This window comes from Calypte anna, chromosome 3, assembly GCF_003957555.1.
Source record: "Calypte anna isolate BGI_N300 chromosome 3, bCalAnn1_v1.p, whole genome shotgun sequence".
Lineage (NCBI taxonomy): Eukaryota > Metazoa > Chordata > Aves > Apodiformes > Trochilidae > Calypte > Calypte anna.
In genome coordinates this window covers 63315511-63338876 of record NC_044246.1, presented here as the reverse complement: position 1 = coordinate 63338876, position 23366 = coordinate 63315511, and the positions used below count along the sequence as shown (strand labels likewise).

The 23366-nt window shown below is 37.9% G+C and overlaps 1 protein-coding gene across 1 annotated transcript in view; it reads left to right on the top strand.

The window, feature by feature from the left end:
• The window catches only part of RNF217 (ring finger protein 217), a 55945-nt gene extending 32886 nt beyond the window's left edge, over positions 1-23059 (top strand). Inside the window, exons 3-6 of the mRNA XM_030447550.1 lie at positions 5423-5587; positions 13441-13642; positions 20157-20228; positions 22497-23059. Coding sequence (XP_030303410.1) covers positions 5423-5587; positions 13441-13642; positions 20157-20228; positions 22497-22570 — 513 coding nt within the window. The 3' untranslated portion in view covers positions 22571-23059. The remainder of the gene's footprint in view (positions 1-5422; positions 5588-13440; positions 13643-20156; positions 20229-22496) is intronic.
• Positions 23060-23366: the final 307 nt, after the last annotated feature.

The window sequence follows — 23366 nt, the reverse complement described above, 5'->3', positions numbered from 1 at the left end:
AAAGCAGAAGCAAAGTTATTAATTTCCTGTTATTAATATCTGTTTTATGTCAGATAAGTTGATCTAAGCTTAGCAGTTCAGGTTGCTGCTGATGTTTTTAGTTTTTGAGACTGAAACCTCATGCTAAGTCTAGAGTAGCTAGTACATGTATATTGAGAGAGGGAGGAAAAGGATATCCAAACCTTTTTTCTCCCATTGGTGTTACTCAGGACAGCACAGTACAGCAGTGGGACTATTTAATTACCTATATAAAATATTTGTATCATAAATGGATCCAGCTTTAAAAATGCTGCTGCCCCCCTTCTCTTATGACCTAAATTGGGAATGAATTACTTCTTTGTAGACAAAGATCCTAATAAACCTTCAGTCCAAGCTGGCATTCCAGATTTGCAAAGGAAATTGGCAGAAATTGAAAAATTGGTAGTTAAGTTCCAGTGTGTGGAAGAGATAAAGAATTTCACAAGAATAAGTGTATTGGAGTGTTCTGTGAGGAGCTTTTTTGATGTGCTTTTTTTTCTTTTCTCCTCTAAGCCCTGGATTTCACCTGTTTTTCTAATGTCAGTTCTTTGTCCTGCCACCTGCTATGAAGAAGCAATTCTTGATTCTCTATTTTTTGTCTTTTCATCCTGTAAGGTTCATAATGTGGTTTTCTTGCTCACTTCTGTCAAGCTACAGATCGCATAAAGTAAGAGCTTAAGTGCTAGGCTCTGGAAACATAAATGTTTGGGATTTGCTTGCGGGTTTTTTGTTTGTTTGTTTGTTTTTCTAACATACATGTTATGTAAACTGTCTTTTGCTTTGACTAAAGAGTTTCTGAAACTCGGTGCTCTAGAACTAGTAGGAATCTGTACTTGCACAAATGCTATAGTAGAGTGGATCTGTGTCATTTTGTATCAGGTTCCCCCGTTTCAGATCAAATTTTAACCTTGGGTAGCAGGTATCTTCAGCACATCATTTCCACCTGGTCTGAGACCAAACTGCTGAGGACATGGTGATTTTGCCGTGCTCTCCCTCTTTGCTCTCAGTGTTTAATTCCTGCCAGCTTGCTTTTGCTTGTGTTGATGTTTTGGTGTCACATGGGGAGCTGGATCAAAGATCAGTTCCGATGGGATACAAGATTTGTTTGTTTTGTTGTTGCTTATTTTCAGATAGTACCAGAGACAGGATGAGTTGGTGACGAGGAGGCAGCTGTTTTGGCAGGAGCCCATATTTATTTTGGAATAAAGTGACACTGTCGCTGTAGCTACAAATTGTAATTCATGTAATCAGTCAGTTGCACAAATAATTCAGCCAGCCTGTTATATGGCCAGCATTCAGCTAAGCAGAGAAAATCCCACTAAGCTTCTTGAAGCTTCAGGCTCTCAGTATTTTTAATGTGCAGCAGTTTTGCTGTAATCATCTCACATTGAGCAGTGTTTTTTGTTGCTGTTACCTGCCAATTTTGAAGGCTCTTTTCCTGGGAGGTGAGGAAAATGATAGAATACTTTGCAGTAAAGAGCATAGCTAAGAAAATGGAAAATGTTAGCCTCCAAGGTCAGTGTTTCAGAAAGCTGAGAACCAAAAGAGTTAGTGTGAGAAGTTGTGTAATCTTTTCTATTTTGAGGGAAACTGACCTCCAGAAGTTTGTGTCTATATCCATCTTCTCAATTCTGATCAACTGAAAGGGAAGTAATAATATAAATGGAAAAATGTTTGTGTGAGAAAAAAACATACTTGAAAAAAACCCTATATTAATGTTTGGGTTTTTTTTTTTCCCCAGGTATAATTTGTCTTCTTTGGTGAACCATAATACATTTGCGACTTCAAATTATATATAGATGGCATTTCTATGTCCTCATTATGACAATTTCATGCATTAATACTGATGGATAAAGCAAATTGGGCTTGACTTTTTTTTTTTCTTTTAGAAAACCAGAGAGAGAGACTGGAACAAGAATCTGAAAGAAAGACTGCTGTAATTGCCCTGTTTTCCTGTTTCTTAACCACACTGGTGTCACACGGATGCCAAGTTTGAATAGGTTTAGGGTTTTGGTTCACGGCCACTAATTCTAAGAAAAATAAAGTTCCTAAGGACTTAAAAGAACATACTTCTCTTTGCTTGCTTAGTATATGTTCATACAGCATTGAACACAACAGATAAGACAAGTGGCCCATTCAAATTGTAAAAACTTTATACCAGTTCAGATTAACTTCAGTTAGTCAGGGCCATTCATGCTAACAAATGTTATTCTCAGTTCACATATTTAATAGCCTCATCCTCTGCTTCAGTACTTCCTAAGTAACATACTCAGAAACCTCTAGTGTCTGTGTGTTAAATATGTATCTTGGTGGCTGCTATATTTCTTGCAATTTCATATAGGCTACAATGGAGCCTGCAATGAATTTATCAGATGTTCACCAAAAATGCCAACAGACAAACCAACAACAAAAAAAAACCCCACCACAAAACCAAAATCAAAGCCACAAAGCTAATGTTTTAATTATGTCTGTTTAAGAAAAAAGCTTTAACTTAGAACTTTCCAGATCTCTTGGTGCAGTTTTGTATTTTTTAACATCCATCTCAAATGACTGAATACTTCAGCTGATAAAAGCTTTCAGTTTGCAGGACATCTAATTGTGCCTGGAAGCTTCATCTTTGGCTGAGGCATAACGAATACTGAGCAATACAAAGCAATTCCTGCTATAATCTGCCTTCCCAGCAGTAGATTACTGTGACATTCATTATTGAAAAAAGTAAATTAAAAGCTTGAGGTGGGGAGGAAGAAGAAAAAAAGTTGCAGAGATAATACTGGGCAGGATAGTTAGTGGTAATCTAATCTGTTTTGTGTGTATTGGTTTCAAAGGGATTGTGGAAATGTAGATCAGTGCTCTTGTGTCAGTATGGTTAGCAGCAATAAATATCCTATACTTCAGGTTCTTCAGAATAGGAATTTTTCTTATTGAGCTGTTGTTATTAGAGTTCATCTGGGAAGCAGAGATCCAGGATAGTGTGTTTCCTTTACTTTGGCATCTGAGCCAGCCTGCCAGAAAATCAGAGAAAGGACAACAGTTATGGTGGGGGTTTTTTGTTTGTTTTATACTTTTATCTTGGCCATGGGCATTACTGTGTTCTCATGCAAAAAGTTACAATGTTTGTAAATCACAACTTGCAGCTTTATTGGGGTGTTTCCCTCCATTCAAGTTTGATATGTTGTTCTTTCCTGTTTTGTTTTTCTTTGCTGCTTACCTGTGTCTTCAGCAATGGTTTTGGTGTTGTTTCTTTTGTTTTTTTTTTTTCTGGAAGCCTGTGTTAAGTGCAGTTTTGTTCTGTTTGAGGTTTCTCACTGTGTGCCTTTGCAAAAATGCCTCTTTGTAGCTATAGAAAATACTAGGTCATAAATGCACAGAATACACAATATCTGTCTGAGTCTGCTTAGAGGCTACTGACATAAATGCTAATGTGTTGTAATAAGAAAAAAATCTTTCAAATTGTTGACGCTGCTTCTCTTCTTTGAACTTTAGCCGTATGCCCAGGCAAAAGATTCTGAAATGGGGAAAATGCTATTTTAGGCATTGTGAGAATTTTTAATTCTTTTGACCATTAACTCCCATTCTTGCACTTGCTGATCTGTAGAATTGATTGGCATAAAGAGGTAAGCTGAGGTGATGTATTAAGTAACACATCATAGAGTCCACCATTTAAGGTAAAATATTTCTTAAATATTGCATCATGGGGGCTACATAATTTCATATAAATGCTATGACTGTTGCACACTGTTACTGTATAAAAAACCATTTGCTCTCTACAGGTGGAGGTAAAGACAAGCACTGAAAAATAGGTCAGCTAGGGTCATAAAAATGCTCAGCTTGAGACATTATGTTAATGGGGTTTTTAACGTGGAACATTAGAGGCAAAAAAGTAAATGCTGTGTCTGTGTGTAGAAATTGGGAATAAGCATTAAAGGTAGCAGAAGGCTTCATTTCTGAGTCATACATCAGAGATCAGATCAACTTTGTATCAGCATGCTGGTAGTGACGGATGTAGGAATTGCACATATAAATAGTAATTTTGGCTGCCCCCCAGCAAAATACTTAAGGGAGATCAGAGGACCTGCTTTGGACTCCCAACTGGAGCCAAGGCAGCACACCACCAGTTGGTGTGCTTGAGCAGAAGGCAAAGCAACTGCTAGGAGCAAGGACTTGGGAAATACATTCTGGGGGCTCCACATGTGCCTAGACCCTAGGATATAGTTTCCTGAACAGGGCACACACCGTGCATGGCCAGCACAGACACATCTGTGGTTGAGTGGTGAACACAGATAGAACCAAGGAGTCTTTTTTGACTGGTTGAATTCCTCAGTTCCATCAGTTGGTACAAAGCCAGGGCAGTGCCAGGCATGGGCTGCAATTGGAGCTGATGGACGAGGCTTGGCAGTTGCTTGAGAGATAGATGTGCCTTCTCATCTTTCAGGCTGGGACATTTTGCTGCCAAGCACTGCAGAATTGAAGATGTCTCAGGACCCTAGATTTGCCTGTGTCTAATGTGGCTTCTAGTTCTTGCTTTTCGTAGTCACAACCCAGGTAGGAGGGCTGTCTTTCATCAGATAAGCACCTGCAATGTGCCTCTGTTTATTACTTCTGCTAACATAGCAAGACTGTGGTCTTTTTCAAAAAAAAAAATAGCCAGGCTCTGCAGGAAGACATGATTGCAATAGTATCTGTTTGATGCAGTCATCTAAAACCCAGGGAACAGGAAGAATAGATCTTTCCTCAGTTTGAGCAGCTTGGCTTGCTTTTTTTTTTACTGTTAGGTGTAGCCAGTGGTAAGTAGGTTGTTTGGCATGGTCTCTGCTCACCTGTATGCAATCAAGGAAAAAGGAGGTGCCTAACTTCTAGGTCGTAGTTGTGGCATGTAGTTGAAATTCTTGCTCTTGGCTGCTTTTTTCCAGGACTTTTTCTAATACTTGGTTCATAAACCCAATCTGTGTTCTCTTGAGCCATTTCAGAAGACCAGGTATGCCCTGATGGTAGCCAGGCAGCAAGGTTTATAACCAGAAGACCGAGATCCAAACCAACAAAAACTGTCTGCTAATTTTTAGGTGATCTCAGGCATGTATTGGAGGCAACTGAATAAACTTTCCTGGGTTTTGCTTTTTGACATTTGAGCCACACAGTGAATTGGGGAAGCATTTATTACCATTAAATCAAGCTACATGTGCTTTGTTAAACTCGGGCTTCAGCAGTAAGTTCTGCATTTTCTTTCTTCTAAAAAGGAAAAAGAGCAAGTTAGCTTCCAAAGTTTACTGTGCTTTTAAAACAGACATTTCAAAAAAGATTAGACATTTCCTAGGTATTTACTGTCTTAAGAACAGTGGTTTTATGGGCTTTCCAGTTAGGTTGGCGCCCAGCTTGCAAAATGTGTGGTGTTTTCTCATTTATACAGATCCAGTGTCCCTCTTGCCAATTTGTCTGGTGTTTCAAGTGCCACTCTCCCTGGCATGAAGGCGTTAACTGCAAAGAATACAAGAAGGGAGACAAGCTGTTGCGTCACTGGGCCAACGAAATCGAACACGGGCAGAGGAATGCCCAGAAGTGCCCAAAATGCAAGGTGAGCTGCTCTCCCTTGGCTTGCAGGTGGAGGGTTCAAGCCATGTAAATACGTATTTAAATTAAATATTTGTAGCTTCTGTTCCACACTGAGAAAGGGAATTAATGCTTGCTCTGCAGATTCTTGTCAATGACCTGTTGAGAAAAACGGGCCAGATGCTTTACTTGCTGGTTCCTTCGCTGATTCTGCAGACTCTGCACATCAAAGAAGCTTTAGGGAAATCCTAAGAGGAGTCTTTAATGTATGCCTGTAATGAATGTGTGTTGCAGTACAAATTTTTCCTAAAACAAAACTTCAGAGTTTGAAAGAAATATAAACCTTCAGAGAAATATGGTGCACTTTGTCAGGTTTTCCAAAGAGCTTATGTGAATTGAGTTTCTGAGTAAGGCAGAAAATGCTCTATCAAGAAGGTAACTAAAAACCTTTAAGATCTGGCAAAAACAGAGGGGTTTTTAGGATTAGATGTCAGTTCTTCAGAAGTCTTTCTCATCAAGTAGTTTAAATTTATTTAAACAGACAAACGGAGTCCCATGCCCTAAAGACATCATTAATCTCTTCCAGGGTAGGAAATCATTTCCCCTTATCAAGTAAGGTGCAACAGCCCCACACACATCTGCCCTGGCTGCCCTTAGTGAAGCTGGCTGCTGTGTTTGTTCACTACTTTTTTTTTCACAGCACTTACTCTCTCCACCTACTGACAGAGAAGTAAATCCAAACAGTGAGAGAATCATGGTGGTGGGAGTCTGTCCTTTTGTTAAAAGGGACTGCCTAACCTTAACCTGTCTGTTGATCTATGCCTACTTCATGGACAGGACAAAGTAAGAAAACTGGAATATTTGGTAACAAATAGAGATTAAGAATTTTATTTCTAGAAGTCCAAAGTGTACTTCAGTCATGCTTTGAGCCCTACCCTGTGCAAGTAAGAGAGTGTTTCTCCATTTACTAAGTATCTAGGTTTTGGGGAAAATACACCTGTGATGCTCTAGATTGAAACTGAAAGTTTTCAAAACTCTAACCAAAACTCTGAAATCATCAGTCAGTTGTTTCCCCATCTGCCTGTGCATAAGTGACATTTGAACAGAGCTTTAACAGCTTGCTGTTTTGTAAGAGGTATTAGGTTTGAGCTAGTTCTAAAAATGTTCACACTTTCTGGGTGGGAAGTTTTACATGAAAATCCTTTAGAAATTTATTTCCTTTTGGATTGGGAAGAGTTTCTTTGACTTGTGTCCAGACTCAGATTTTATGACAATGCAAATGATGTAACTATTGAAATATGTTGTTTAAAAAAAAAAAAGAAAAAAGAAAATGCACTAAACCAAAAAGTATGAATGTGGAGAAAGGAGGAAGTTCCTTTCTCTCTGGAGCTTTCCGGAGAGAAAGGAACTAAAACTGTTAACCCTAGCGAGTTTATCCTTAAGTTTTTAAAAACACGTTTTCAGTGTCTTCAAAATAGAAGGCTGAGTACTTGAAATTTACACAAGGTTGTCATTAGGAAGTCACTAATTTTGAAGCCTGAAGTTGCATGAGTTTGGATATTAATTCCAAAATGACTATGTTTCTTTTCACAGTCAAAAGAAAACAGTTCTCCTCCATGGTGGGGGGCAGTATGAAAAACTATGAAATTAGTGCAGAAAAAGAATCTATGTTAAGTCTTTTCTGATAATGTGGTAATATAAGTGAACAGTGAGGAGGGAGTTCAACCTTTTCATAAACCCCTCACTCTTGATACTTTTCTGCAGAGGTGAAAAAAGTTCTTGTTGCCTACAACTTACAAAATGCTTATATCAATACATTGTTTTAAAATGAAATATATAATCAGCAGGTAACCAAAAGAACCACTTAGCCAGCAGTTAGTGGTACTTAATCCATTGTTGAATAGTTATAAAAAACATCTTTTGCAGCATTCTTCATCACAGCACTACTGGGTGTCTGTTCCAGGGGAATAAACATACCAACAGTTGACAATTTAGGGTCATGGGGATTACAGCTAGGGCTTTCTCTGCCTCTCTCTAGCTATCTTCCCCAAAACTCCGTACAAAATAACATTGACTCAAATGACAATCATATTTCAAAATAAAACAGAGTGACAGAGAAAGTGGAGTTGGTGACTCACTATTTGAATTATCCTTGTTCTGGATGCACATAGGCAGTATTTCAGGTGACAACATACTTTTGTTTTGATGTGTACATGTGCTTTATTGAAGAACCTCTCATATTTTGGCTGAAAATTTGAAGCAGCCAAAATTGACAAACAGACTGAAGAAGAGTTTTGATCCTTATGCTTAAACTGAAGCTAGTGGAAATTTAAGGTAGAAAATTCACTCAAGGTAGAGTTTCTTTACTGAAATATCTTATGAAATTACTGGTGACTTTCTAAATGTGATACTGATTACAATATAAACTGTGACAATACTTTACAGATGTCTTCTGGAGATAATTATATATACACACAGGCACATACATACTCAGACAGTCTCTAAGTAGCTGTATCACAGAAGTAAAACATGCAATTATTATCTTGTCTGGGCATGCAGATGAGAAAACAGGAGCACTCTTATGGTGTGTGTGGATATAGGCAGATCCTTAGGCAAGTATTCACAAGTTTTTCATTGGTTTTGGTAAGTGATTTGAAAGAACATAATCCTTTCTAATGTGAATACTAGCGGGAGCTTATATAAGCTTAAACTCAGTTCTTTCCTATAGATGTGTACAGATTTAGTGCACCCTATATAAGAAATTGCTTATATTTACCTGGACTTACTATGTTAATGCTTATGAAGCAAACAAAAAATGTGATACACTGTCAGAATTCATAATTGTAAATCAATTTTGGGACTGTATTTTAGTACAAAAATATTTAAAAAGGCTACATTAAAACCCCCATATCTTAAATTATTTTTTCCATATTTTACTTTTGAATAGAGCCTTTTCCAAATTTATCACACACTATTTTGAGAAAGTCAGCATAGACCATTTTTCTCAACATGACTTGTCCAAAAAGTGCAGATCTTTTTCTAGATTGAAATGGTTAGTGAGTGCAAATTTGCTCCATAATATTGGGTGCCTTTCCATAAAATCTACAAGGTTACTTGTCCTTACTAACTAATGTTTTAGGATTTTATTTCATACAAGTTCTTGTAATAACATGATTGGAGCAAAGTACCATTTTCCCACGAGTGTTTTTACAAACAAAGCAAACCAAGGAAGTACTTCATGTTGGTTGTTATCTTACCAGATTTCAAAAACACCACTGAGCAAACACCAGGCAGCAGACATAGCTTAGAAAACTTTAAACAGCAGCAAAAATTAAGTAAGCAAGGATGTCAATGAAAATCAAGGAATGTATTCTTATCTATATACTTCTGTTCTGATAAATAAGAGTTTTACCAGATAACTTGGGGCATTGCTTTTGAAGGTGCTATGCGAATTATTTCTCATCTGGAGGGAGGAGCGTCCTTGCTGGTGTATGAAGATGTAAAGTTTTCTTGAGAAAGAGTGGAGGAGAAAATGTCACTCTCATCCTCACTTCTTTTGGAAGCAATTTCCTTGGTAGATTTCTGTGAGAGGGCATGTAAGGCACAGAGGAGGTAAAGTTGAGGGTCTGAAATAGCCACAGCGCCACTTCAGTTCTTTCTTTAAGATTGTGAGCTCTGTGTGCTTGGCTGTTGATGTTTCATTTTCACCGTCTTGTTCTGCAAACCACTATTGGCTTTCTGCCCTGTGGAAAAGGACCTGGGGGTGCTGGTTGGCTCCCAGCTGGATATGAGCTAGTAGTGTGCCCAGATGGCCAGGAAAGCCAGCAGCATCCTGGCCTGCATCAGAAGTGGTGTGGCCTGCAGGAGTAAGAAGTAAGAAGTTCTTTAGTTGACACTGGTGAGGCTGCATCTTGAGTACTGTGTTCAGTTCTGGGCCCCTCACTGCAAAAGGGACATCCTTGATGGAGTTCAGAGAAGGGCAACTGGTCTGGTGAAGGATAAAGAGAAGTCCTCCAATGAGAGGTTGAGGGAACTGGGATTGTTAAGTTTGGAGGAGGCTGAAAGGAGACTATTGCTCCCTACAGCTACCTAAAAGGAGGTTGTACTGTGGTGGATGTTGGCCTTCCCAGTAAATAGCAATAACAAGATTAGAGGAAATGGCCTAAAGTTGCACCTGGGGATGTTAAGACTAGATATTAGGAATTATTTTTTTACTGAAAGATTAGTCAGGTGCTGGGATGGGCTGCCCAGGGTGGTTGTGGACTTAAAAACTGTGTAAATGAGGCACTTGAGGACATGCTTTAGTGGGATGGTGGTTTTTTTCTGGGCTGACGGTTAGACTTGGTGACCGTCTTAGAGATCTTTTCCAACCTTGACAGTTCTGTGATTATGAATGACTAAATTTTTCACTGTAAGGTGAGGTTATGTCTTTGGGTTTGAGCAGGTTCTGGATGCAGGATGAAGCCACTACCACTGACAAAATTCCTGAAAACAGGAACTGGGCTTGCAGTCATCATACTCTCACCTTGCCTCCTCCACCAGCACCATGCTGCTAGGGAGCCTGCAGTTGGAAGGCACCAAACCCTTTATGGCTAAAACCCCTTACAGCTAACTATAGCAACCTGCACTCCTGGCCCTGTGTATTCCCTCAGCTGTCTGCTGCATGCTGCAGGATTGCCAATGAAAAAGGAACACTTGTGTGATATCTGACCCATCAGTGATTGCTTTCCCACCCTATAGATTTGTAATCCATCTCTGTCAGTGGATTATCCAGAGGGGAGGGAGGCATGTCTATGTGAACCAAAGCTGAAGTTGATCTGGTGAAATGTCATGTCTTGGGCTTGAAAGCAGCCAAGTTCATCTGGCATTGTCAGTCTGCATGCACATGATGGGAATTCCACATACAAAGTTTGGACGGTTTTATACTTAATTTTTTTAAAATGAAGGCTCTCCTCATTTAAAAAGGGAAAGTTTTTGTGCAACAAAAATATAGGCAAGTACAACCAGTTGTTCCAAATTAGCAGCTTTTGAAGAGGGTTATATATGTGCAGGTAAGTATTCACTAGTTTTTTCACTTTGCTTTTTGAAGAAGCAAAGGTAAAGTGCATGTGATTGCACTATGTGTCTGTAAGAAAATAAATTCCATATCAACTTCTTTATGCTTTAAGAGGGCAGAATGTCTAGAGGATTTGGAACAGAAACAAGCAGAATTAGGAGTTGTGCCTGGTTAACTGGAGCTAGGATGGTTCTAGGAAAGCATAGACAGGTGGGCAGTGTCCAAGAGATGGGAATTTTCTCAAAGGTGTTAGGACTAGAATGTACAAAGCTATTGGCAGCAACTCCTTGAAGTTATTACTACTAAAATGAATTAATTGGTTTTGAAATGTGAAGTAATTTGTATTAGTGTGTTCATTTAGTTTTTATAGGCTCCAGGCTTCTGAAGATTTTCCATTAGGATTGCTGGTAAACTAATAGGTTGGGTTGGTAAATTGGATAAGATTAGAAGATGAGGAGAGTTCAACAGTGTTGATTTAAAAAAAACAACCAAACCCAGTTCCATTTTTCTTATAAGATTTAATTCTCTCATTTACATTTTTAAGCTGTAGATCTGTCCCTGAATCAGCAGATGAGGAAAGCTATCTCTACAATTAGAAAATTTATGTAGTTGTCTGAATTTCAGTCCCCAAAGAAACTAACTGGAATTCAGTTTTAAAATTAATTTGTTACAATACACTAAGGCACTATGTGCAAACTCCACAATTCAGAATTGAAATGTTCAATTTCAGTTGAAGTTAATTATTTCAGAATTAAATGAAATGAAGTATGGCTCCATGACTAGGCTCATAAGTTTTCCATAGAAAATCTGGAAAATAAAAGCAAAATTCGAACTGACAATCTCTTTGAAGAAAATAGTGGGTAACTTAAAAAGCTGTGCTTAAGTTGATATAATATTGGGTAGATCTTTTTCCTTTCCACTTTGCTTGCAGGAAGTGCTTAAACACAAAGGTTTTGGAGAGAAGTAGCTTATAAAGATCATCAGCAATAGTATTCTTTCAGGTGCTTCTGGAAAACAGGGCTTCTGTGATTCAGGTAAAGGAATGACACACATCAACCAAACAGCAGGCTTCCTCAGGGAAGAGGGGCATAAATAACTGCTTGGTCAGTCTATTTTGCATCCCTTCTATAGGATCATTACAAATCTGCTTACCGACTAGAGACCAATGTTTTATAACCCAATCCTCTTTCTTTTGTGTTGAGCTTCCCTTCTTGTGCTTAAAAGAAACATTTGGAAATGTAGAAATATAAATTCTGTGAGTTCTGTTGTTTGCACGAGGATGTTGGCAGGTGTACTTGGAGCTACTTTTTAACTACATCTGCCTGAGAATCTTTTACTAGAATTAGTGTTTTTTACTTGTATAAAGTGCCAGTTTCAGAAGCTGCTCCCAGTGAGTGCAAACACACTTGACCCTCTCAAGTGTGTCAGATACTCCAGGAGCTGCAAACATCTCTTGAGGTGTGGGAGTCTTCAGTTGTCCCTGAGCTTCCAGCATCTCAGGTAGTTCCAGTGCCACTGAGTGCTGATGTCTTGTCTTCACCTGTACCTTCCTGCAAAATAAGTACATGTAGATCTGCGTACGAATTTCAGGAGGCATTCATTCATTGTAAGTTTCAACAAGTAAAATTCTAATTCCATGTAAAGGAGAACGGTGAAGTGTGGGACAAATTGCTTAAAGAGTCTGTGACATACCCATAGTAGGAAATTTTTTAAGTCTAGTAGGACAAGGCCTGGAGCAATCTGATCTGACTTTGAAGTTAGCCAGTCTTGGAGTTAGGGGTTAAAATAGATGACCTCTGAGGGTCACTTTCAACCTCAATTATTAGGTAACTCTATCTGCTGTTCCATTGTGAAGCATGGTCTGGGAGTGGGGAGGATGGGAGGAGGTCTTAAGCAATTTTGTAAGCTAGGAAAAGTGTGTGTTTACACCCCTGTTAGCTATAATTTTAGTTGGCAAGATCTAAAAGTTGTTGTGTAGTCGTAGTTGATTTAGTGAAATGCTCAGCCCCAGCACTACCCTCTCCTAAGACTTGCAGATCTATAAACTAAAACTGAAGCCTTACAAAATCTGTGTGAGGTAGGTAAATATACTAGTTTTGCAGAAGAATACATGGAGATATACAAATAGTTATTTCATGTGAGTGAGCAGCAGAAGGGTGTATGTAGAACCTAGGAAGCCCAGCTTTTGATGCTGGGCTGTGGATAGTATGGAAATCTTTTATATGGTTTGTGAAATCTTTCTTTTATAAAAAAAACCCACATACTTTTCAAATCATTCCCTGCAACTGCAAAATCTTCCTGACGTTTACTCCAAAACATCTTATCAATTCATGATGGGAATGGGAATGGGGCCACAGATGGCACAGAAGGGAAACCCATCCAGGGAAGGGTCAGGCAGAGTTCATAACTATATTTACTGTGCTGCCTTTTTTTTTTTTTTTAATAAAGTTTGGTGATAATATGTCTAAATAATAAAAACAATAATAAAAACAAATTTTTAGTGAGGGCAGGGATTACTCAGGTTCTCATCTGATACGAAGAGAGTTTAAACACAGAAGGAGAATTATGCAGGAAAGATTTCTTCAGTGGAAATCTGGAAACAACTATAACTTGCGTTTGATTCTTTAAAACACACCTTAGCAAACCATTATTGTCTTAGGACAGCTGCAGTATATATTAATGCAAGTGCTGAGTTAAGCAGAGGTTACTTGTGGTGTCTTTTCATCCAATGCATTGATTGCACAAGTGAGTGCTTGCTTTCCTTTTCTTAGGGAGGGGGAAAAAATATAATCTGTTGTTTTTTTTTTCTTCCACTGGCACAGATCCACATCCAGAGAACAGAAGGGTGTGACCACATGACCTGTTCACAGTGTAACACTAATTTTTGTTACCGTTGTGGGGAGAGATACCGCCAGCTCCGGTTCTTTGGAGATCACACCTCAAACCTCAGTATCTTTGGATGCAAATACCGCTACCTCCCTGAGAGACCACATTTAAGGAGACTGGTGCGAGGCTCTGTCTGTGGTGAGTGGATTAATGCTCCATGTGGAGAGCTGCATAATGAGGTCTTTAGGTGTGGAGAGGTCAATAATAGTTACTTTAAACCAATGCCTTTTATCTATCAGCTAGGCAGCCTATTGCTTAGGTAAATAAAAGGTATATTACTAAATATATGTTATATTTATATAAGTATATAGCATTCACACTTTCTTTTTTGATGGACTGTGTATGAATAAGTATTGTATCTTATTCTGATACCTTCCATTTCCGGTCCTTTTTCTTTAGGTTAGCAAAGTGGAAAAATACTGTCAATATGTATGTTGCTAGCTGTGATTGTTACACTAAAAGCATATGGGAGAGGTGGATTCAGGCAGGAACCTTTATAACACTAACTTTTGTGTCAAGGAATCATTTGAATAAAGAATTGTTTTGACTTAAACCTGAACTGGTTTTGAAAAACCAAACCACTCAGGTTTGTCCATTTCAATAGAAGGACACTTATCTTTTAAATTTTGGCTTTGTTTTAGATAAAATCTAGCTTAAAATACAATCTTGTGTGTTAACTTCTCTCACAAGGATATAATGACAAAAGCTGATTAATTTAAAAAAAAAAGGCATTCCTAACTTGCTTTTGAACCCAGCTCAACATACAGAAATCACACACAGTGGTAGTGAGTTTACAGTGAGTAAAGCTATCTATAACATTATAGGAAATGTTAGGTTCTGAAAACTGGATACTTATTAAGGAAAATAGGATGTTTTGTACTTGGAATTAAGGCGTAGGAATTGTAGCTGACTTGGAATTCTAGGATGAGGAAATGCTTTGATCCTATCAGTTGGAGATGCTGAACATAGAGGTAAAGTTAAGAGCCTGAATGTCTGGAAGTAGAAGTCAGCAGACCTGCAGTGAAAGCGGTACTCCTGAGCCAAATGTGTTCCAGTAAAAAAACTAAATTATTTCCATTTTCAACTAAAACAAGAGTTGGCACACAACCCCATAGGCCTGGTAGTAAAAATTGTTGACTGGTCTGCAAAATTGTGGCAGGCTTACAAACCCAAAATGCTTATTCAACAGACAACACTAAGTCCTCCCAAGTTCACTGCTTATGTCTCGAGAACTTGAAAGGCTTTAGAACAGACTTCAAGAGAAGTGAGTTGAAGATAACAAAACAAATAGGAAAATTAATGAAAATGCAAAGCAACTCGATGTGGTTACTCTGATACATTTTGTAGAGAAAATTCCAGCATGAGAGGATCTAGTCTAGATTAAAGACTCCTGTCACTAGAGCAGATATTTAAGCTTTGTTAAATATAAGTTTAAAATTCAAGGGCAGTTTCAAAGCACTTAATACAGTTTCAGAAGAGCTTTCAGTATCCCTCACCAACTTCTGCAGTTCTGAAATTATTTGTGGTTTTTGCTTCCACAAAATCTCTGACAGGGGCTCTAAGATTTCACTTTACGTTGTGTGGAGAAAGTATGTTTATCCTTGCATTGTGTGTTCATGTGATTTGGTGAGATTTTTAATAGATTGCTTCGTTGGTTACTACTTTTATCAGAACGTGAGTAAATAATAGTATCTTGCTTACCTTCTCATGTCTTTAATAGACCCTCCATCAGATTCTCCTTTGTCATGATCTTTATTTTTTTGTTGCTTTTGAACTACAGCTTCCTAGTCTTAATTATTAAAGATCAAGTTGAAAATCCAGAAATGTCTAATTCCCATTAGAGCTCATGCTGAGGATCAGTGAGCAGTTCTATCCCAGCAGGTAGAACTGTAAATGCAAATATATCAAGGCTTTGCCAGGCAAAAGCTGAGCATTATCATCAGTAGGTTTTACTGTCCTAGCCTGGATTTTGTTTTTGTTCTGAGAGTCATCAGAAGATATTTGAAAGAGGAGATACTATCAGAGATATAGGCCATTTGAAGCATAGTCTCTAAATTTTAGTAACATGTAGCAAGAAACAAAGGTTGAATTTCCTGTAGTAAAATGATTCTGTTGCTCATCTAAGTAGTCAAGGTAATGTCCTCTTAGTCTGAACTGTTAGTGGAAGACGTGATACCTTGCTGGATACATTTTCTTCTGTGTATTTTACTCTCTTGCCACGGAGAGGAAATACTCGCTTCAGCAAATGTATGTTTGTAGCTTTTGTAGTGAAGGTTCTTTGGCTTGTTTCTACCAAATCTGAGTGGGTGGGGTGTGTAGAAAGGAAAGAACACCTCATGGCAGGCTGGCATGCTATCATGGTTTCTGTTAAGAAGCAAATGTGTGCCTGCAATCACAAACGCTACTTCAATAAAAGTAAGGAAAAAGCATTTATGAAAACATAGAAATTTCAGTATACTTTTCTTCATAAACCAATGATTCTGTAAAGGTAACATAAATCACAGAGAGAAGGAAAAAACCTGGGAGCAGAAATGGCCTCTGAATGTGATAATATTTGTTTTCCCCTCTTCAGCTGGCATATTTTGTTGAGAAATTTTACCCTGTGGCCAGTACAGTAAGATGAAATCGATTTTATTCTTCAGTCCCAGTGAACTTAGAGATTCCATTATCATTGTGATTATTTGGTTGTTATGGCAGGATTTTGGTTATAACTGGAGTTAATCATGAATTCAACGGAAAAGAAAAACATTCAGCTCTCTTAAACATACTTACCATGCCACTTAAGTGTCATTTTAATTTGATTGAGTGCACTGTATTAAAAACCTGCTATTACTTCATGGATATGTAACAGGATATAACACGTGAGCACCTGGTTCAGGGCAACCCCCAGTATCAATACAGGCCAGGGGATGAAGAGACCAAGAGAAGCCTTGCAGAGAAGGACTTGGGAATGCTGGTGGGTAAAAAGCTGGCCATAAGGTGATAATGTGTTTGCAGCCCAGAAAGCCATCCATATCCTGTCTGGAGTCTTGTGTCCAGAACTGGAGGCCCCAGCATAAGAAAAGGGCATGGAGCTGTTGAAGCAATCCAGAGGAGGGCCACCAAGATGATCAGATGGCTGGAGCACCTCTTCTTTGAAGACAGGCTGAAAGTGTTGGGGTTATTCAGCCTGGAGAGGAGAAGGCTTTGGGGAGACCTTATAGCAGCTTTTAGTACTTAAAGGGGGCTTATAAGAAAGATGGGGACAGATTTTGAGCAAGACCTGCAGCAACAGGACAAGGGGGAATGGTTTTCAACTAGGAAGAGGGTAGATATAGAATAGGTATGAAGAAGAATTTTTTTCACTGTGAGGGTGGTGAGACAATGGAGCAGGTTGCTCAGACAGGGGGTAAATGTCCCATCCCTGGAAACAGTTGTGGTCAGCTTAGATGGGGCTCTGAGCAACTTTGGTTGAAGATGTCCCTGCTTATTGCAGAGAGGTTGAATTAGATGGTCTTTAAAGGTTCCTTCCTAATCAATCTATTGTATGATTCTATATAATGCAATTAAAACAAATGAAGTTTTTTGCATGGTAAGCAGCATTTCAAATAGGACTATGAAAGCACTGTGCCTTCGGATCAGACCGAGGTGTGTTCCTGTTCCAAGACAGAGTGCAAGATTCTTTATGTGTGCATGGCTTTGAGCACTACAGAGGGAAGCATGCATTTCTAGGATCCAATCTTCATTAGCAACTTTATAATTCAAGTCAGTCTGATTTGTAAGAAATTACCTATACTGTTGGTAGGACTCTACCAAAACAGATGCAAACTTGTGATAGAATTTGTCCACAGGGATATGACTTAGTGGCTCTGTTGTTTGCACATATGATGACGATACTTGGACTTGAAAGACAAAACTTTATATTTTTCATATGCTTGTGATTAAATTTGTTTTCTGAAACTAGTATATTTTTACATGGTGAAGAATTACTGAAGGATTTATAGGGTTTTATATATATTATCCTAAAAACCACAGCTTAACTCAGAGTTAAGTGCATGTGAAAAAATATTACTTTATGTTACCATAAAAGTTTCCTTAATTTGCAGAAAAACATTATTCTCTATCTCATCAGTAATGTGACCCCTCTGAGACACCTGCAAATCCAATTATTACATTGTGACAGATATCTAAATCATCATACTGAATAACTCCATAGAGAAATTGCTTGCCATTAATTTGAGCAGAACTGTAAAAGGTTTCCCTTTTCAGCTTGTTCTATTTACAACAGTTTCTTCTTAAATTATCCCTAAAAACTAGACTTGAGCATTAATAAACTGGGTGTCATAACCTATTGCTGAGTTCCCCAGCCTGGAGTAATGACCTAGGAATTTACTCAGCCCCGAGGCAAGTTTTACATTTGTTTTTTCTGCTAGCAGTCTTGGAGCTAGTGTGTACAAGACAGTGAGTCTTAGGAAAATTTAATGCACGCAATAAATGTCCTCAGTCTCAGCAGCATTTCTTGGTGATGATTCTATTCTATTTATGATTAAGAGCTTCATAATCCTTCCCACTGCAACAAATGATGTGTGTCAAATTGGATATGAAGTTATGTTTAGTTCAGGTATGTAAAATGGAGCTGTTTCATACAATGCTGATAAAAATGATTAGAGAAAAAGATATGTATCTGCTGCTTTGCTGTGATTGTTGCCATTTGTATGCTCACTGGATTCTAGCTTGTTAAAGTCTTTTTCACTTCTTGTTAACTTGTTCCTTAATTTCAGTTTACAGAGGTAAAGAGAGAAGATTTAGATGGGGTTAGATATATAAAGAGAAAAGGTATTTTTGGTTTAGTTTTAAAGCTTAGCCTTTAGAAAGAATGCATTGGTAACCAAAGCAAGACCCTGTCCCATGATGAGGAAACATCATTTTATTTTGTAAGGTCTTGGAACTGCATATAATATTCAAGCTTCGTATTCACAGGCAGAAGAAAAAAGACACTCGTTCATGCTTTATTTCAGCTCTGAGTTCGTTTGTCAAACGCAAGTAAACAAGTTTTTAAACTGAATTAGCATAGGAACTGTTCTTTGTGTCTGCAAAAAATTTCTGCAGTCAAAAACTAGCTTAGCCCTTTATGCAAACTGTTTCTGTGTATTTAGCCACCAGGTCAATGGTTCAAGTTTTTAATAATTGTTGTACCAGTAGTCATAATTCTGTAACATTCTAATTACACAATTACTAATATTCTTTAATACAATTTTTTAAATTACCTTTACTTTGAAATTGTTAAAGGCTGTGGTAATGTTTTTTAAATGTTTTAATTGCTCACTTTTTTGGTTTTCTTGAGGTTTTCCATCACTGCATTTCTTATCTGTCCACACTTGAATAATTTATTTTATAGTCTCTATGAAGAATGCAGGGCAGTAAAATCCTAGGAAGGTCTACCAATAGAATGCCTAGCAACTAGAGTAACATGAACAATATTTGACAATTTTTTTCTTCTAGGAATTAAAGTTTCCCAACCATAACACTCCTATGAAACTTAAAAGCTATCAAAACAGAGCATGAAAAGAACCAATTCATTTAGCTGCTGTAAATATTTCCAAAATATCTCATTTTTCCTTCAGAGTGACCAAATTAGTGGCTCAGGTTATGGAGCAGTTTACATCATTATTGAATGAAGTAATCCATTTACTGAAATCTGATAGGAGTGATTTGAGGGAGGGAAGAGGAGGGAGGTGACAAACTTGCTTTTCCTCCCTTCTAGAGGTGACCTTTGAAGGACATGCTTAACTTAAGAGAACTGCTTGATTTCAAATCCCTGATCAAGCTGGTAGTGCATCAGTAAAATTCCTGCCCTGATGTGTTTTCTAACAGCTGAGACAAGTGACATCTTTCATGCAGACACTTGGCCAAGGCAGCGAGGGAGATTGTGCCATTGAGTTGAAGGCATGCAACTCGAAGATAACTTGGATTCAAAGTTGTTTTGTACTCCAGGTGTTTCAGAAGAAGCCCTGCTTTCCTTCCACATGCCTCTATGATAAAGAATATGAACCTGTTTTTTTGTATCAGTTTTGTACTCCAGTTGTTGTGCTGCACAACCTCATTGCCTTATTCCTGAAAGAGCAGAAACATATCCTTTTGTATAGACTTGGCTGTGGTTTGATATAGACCTAAACTACAACCATATACAAGGGTTTCATTCACTATAGCCTTTTTAAGTGTGCAGAAATGTATTTAGAGGTGATGGTCTCATCACGCTGAGCTAACCTGAACTCTCCAAGATGCTGGTTTGCTTGGCATCTTTCCAGGATGGTTGCTGTACAGTAGGATTCCAGAGAAGCCAAATGATAGTTGCTTTTATAGCTATCACATTCCTATTGATGCTTGAGAGGTTTCATAATGGAAAGAGAAGTAAATGCAGGCTAACTCTTAATGTACAAAATAGTTGTGCTCAGAGCTGTGGTGAGTGAAGAGGGCAAAGAAAAAAATGCCCAAGAAGCTGACCTAGTGATGATAGCTCCTAGCTGGATTTGTAGGATGAATTTACAACTAGGAATTTTGGTGAAGAACTGAAAAACAAGTTTTTGGGAATCTGCTAAAATGTTTATGGGTGGCTGCAAAGGAAAAGAATAAAATTCCTTGTTTGAATTGTGTAATGAATTTTGCATTTCAGCTGGAAAACTACTCATTACACCCCTAATACTGGTTCTGGGACTGGCACTGGGAGCCATAGCTGTTGTAATAGGTAAGAGTTATATATATGAATAAGTCTGATTTTATTCAGTGACTTTCTGTATGACATTTTAGTATTCCCAGCTTGAAGAGATGGACACAAATTTCACAGATACTGTTTTAATATAAGGCACACACCTGTTTCCTGAAAGACTTGTCTTGAAAAGAATTTGTCCCAAGTACAAGTTTCATAGAAATTCCTTTAGTATAAAGCCAGTAACTTTTTTTCCATTAAAAAATATTTGTTGTTGAAAAGACTTGTCAAAGTACAAATATCAGACACTTTTTTAGTTTATGCACACAATTTTTTTTCAAAAAAAACCTCTTGTCTTCAGAATATTGTTTTCCTTACTTGCATTTTATACCTATTAACTTCCTTTTTTTTTTCACTGTTATGTGGTTCTTAAGGCTTTTCTGAACCAAAATCTGTAGTATAGTTAAACTAGTAAAAAGGCCAGAGTAGAGAAGATTGGATTATTGGCATATTACATATCAGGATTGGATATTAGATATTATATTAGATATTAGGATTGGATTATTGGGATATCCTAAGATTTTTGGGATATTTGGCATAATCCCAAGAGAGTTCCATTTTGAAGATACAACAAGAAAAACAGCAATGCATCAAACTGGGATGAGTCAATCTCAAAATCTGAGTCAGTGCACAGGTTGCAGAATCAGGTTCCATCACAAAAAGGGTACCCTGAACTCATTTAATACAATATCAAAGCTCTGTTAACAGGGTTGTTATTCATGTTCTTTTCATTATTTTAGCAAATCTGTTTATTGCCTGGCTTAACTGGATTCTCCTGCAGAAAGGAAATAAGCCATAACAATAAACATACAGTTTTGCTCCTGTGAGTGCATATCTGCTATTTATGTTGCCAGTTGGGGATCACACTGCTTCACATATCTTCACCAAACTAATTACTCCATTGAAAATTTACAGTGTATACCTAGCTGTGAGACATGTTGGAATGTGGCTCCTTTATTTTGGTATAATAAAGCCATGGTATTTACATTGATAAGATTGAACATAACCAGTAAGTGTATAACCAAAGTACAGTTACAGCTTTCCTAGACTACATCTGGCCAAATAAGGAATATTGTTACAAATCTCTATATTAGGCTAAGGATACATATCTTTTCCTGTATCAGTATTCTGAGTTGGATTCACTGAAGACAGGTATATACACACATTTATATATACCTGTGCTGGTATCTTTAATATTTTTTGGCATTTTTTAATGCAAAAATATAGGCAATAAAGACTCATGAATGCCATTAAAGCTTATTTAGCTCAGCAATCTGGTATAATCTATGCTGGAAAAAAAGCTACTCTTGCTTATATTAAAAATTTCAAGGGCTTTGCATTCCTATTACAACAATGATAGCAATAGTGCCACTGCTGTGTCCCATGCAAGGTATGTCCAGAAAACATAAGATCAAGAAGAGCAGTATCAGCCATTCAAAAAATATTTATAATTTGGGTTTTGAGGTAATTACCACAATATTTATTGCCAGCACAACTATTAATTTCAGTGTCATGGCTGAAAAACATTTTACACTATTTACAAGGCAGTTATTGATCTAAGCTAGAACCCTGGTGGCTGTAGTAGTCTTTTGTTATATGTTGTTACTGTAGTGGTGTCTGAAAAGGCAATCTTTCACCATTTCAGTCAGCTGGTGGCAAGAGGAAGGGGAAGATTCTTGATTGGGTTTGAAAGAGTACTCCTTACAACAAACTATTTGTCACTTGAATAAATATGTTATATTAACTTATTTTTCCTTTTGCAGCTTCCTTTCTCTCGAAATAGTTTTCTTTCCAGGCAAAGAGAAACATTTGGTATTACTTGACAATAGATGAGGACGTTTGTAAAAATAAGTAATATTTTAAAAACCCAAACCCTCAAATTGTAACGTGGTGCCTCTGTTGCATTTGAAACTGGTCAAATAGTAGTTTAGTTACTTAAGTCTTGGATTCAGATCCAAGGATTGTCAACGTGCTTTTAAAAGTTCTAAGTTTGTGTATTACAGAAAACAGCATGGTTCAGGAATTAATTGGGAGTGATGTTGGCAGGGATTTGTTGTGAAGTAAATAGAAAGTGTAGCTTAACTTGTTACTGAAGAGAGTATTGCAGGCTAGTATTTTTTTTTTCTGATTGTCCAAACTTTCATGAGATGTGAAGAGCTGCATCTGAATATGTGCACTAAAAGAATGCAGACAAAAAGGATTGCATTTAATGACTGGTTTTCTTATTTTCTTTTTTTTTTTTGGCAGGTTTATTTGTGTTTCCTGTCTATTGCCTTTGTAAAAAGCAGAGGAAAAGGTCACGGACAGGTATGCCCTGGTAAGGATGGACCTTACTCACCTGAACTGAGCTGGTCCTGCAAGGGCTATACGTGCTTTGTGCAACAGAGCAATACAGTGCTGGTAACAGCATCAAAGCCACCGCCCTGGAAGAAGAATGGGGGGGATCTCTTGTCATCTTCCCTCAGCCGAAAACACTACTGCAGACCAGAAAGCTGCTTTGCTCTGGTGCATTCTGAACAAGACAGGCCCCCTGACTGCTGCTTTTTAAATGTTTTGGGTTTTGATTTTTTTTTTTAATTATTACTTTGGAGGGTTTTTTGAGTCTAAGTTTCTGAACTAGACAATCAAAGTCTGTATTGTAGCCACAACTCTACTACCGATTTGGCCTGTGAAGAAAGCATTTAACTGCTAACATGTGCTCCGTTTCACTTCAGTGTCAGCCTTTAAGTGGGAAATGCTTAGGAGTGTTGGGACTCTTACTGTATACTGAGCATACTACTTTTGGTATTAAAAACTACTTCTGTAAATAACTGCCATCACACAGCATTCTGTTCAGCATACCAAAACCCCATCACATGCCAGAGCACGACAGCTGGTTATCTCCTGAGTCCTCCTGCTAGTGGGCAAGAGTGTAAATTGCCACCGCCAAACTCGAGTGCCTCAGAGGGAAACAACTGTAATATTGGAAGCTCTGGGATACTTTCACATATGCTGATTGGTTTCACTTCAGTATTTAATTTCTGATAGCCTATTAATATTGTTTGGGGGGGTGACAGATCTGTTAGATGAGTTCAGTGTTCTGAAGCTCTCCTAATACAGAAAAAAATTCGAAGGGTT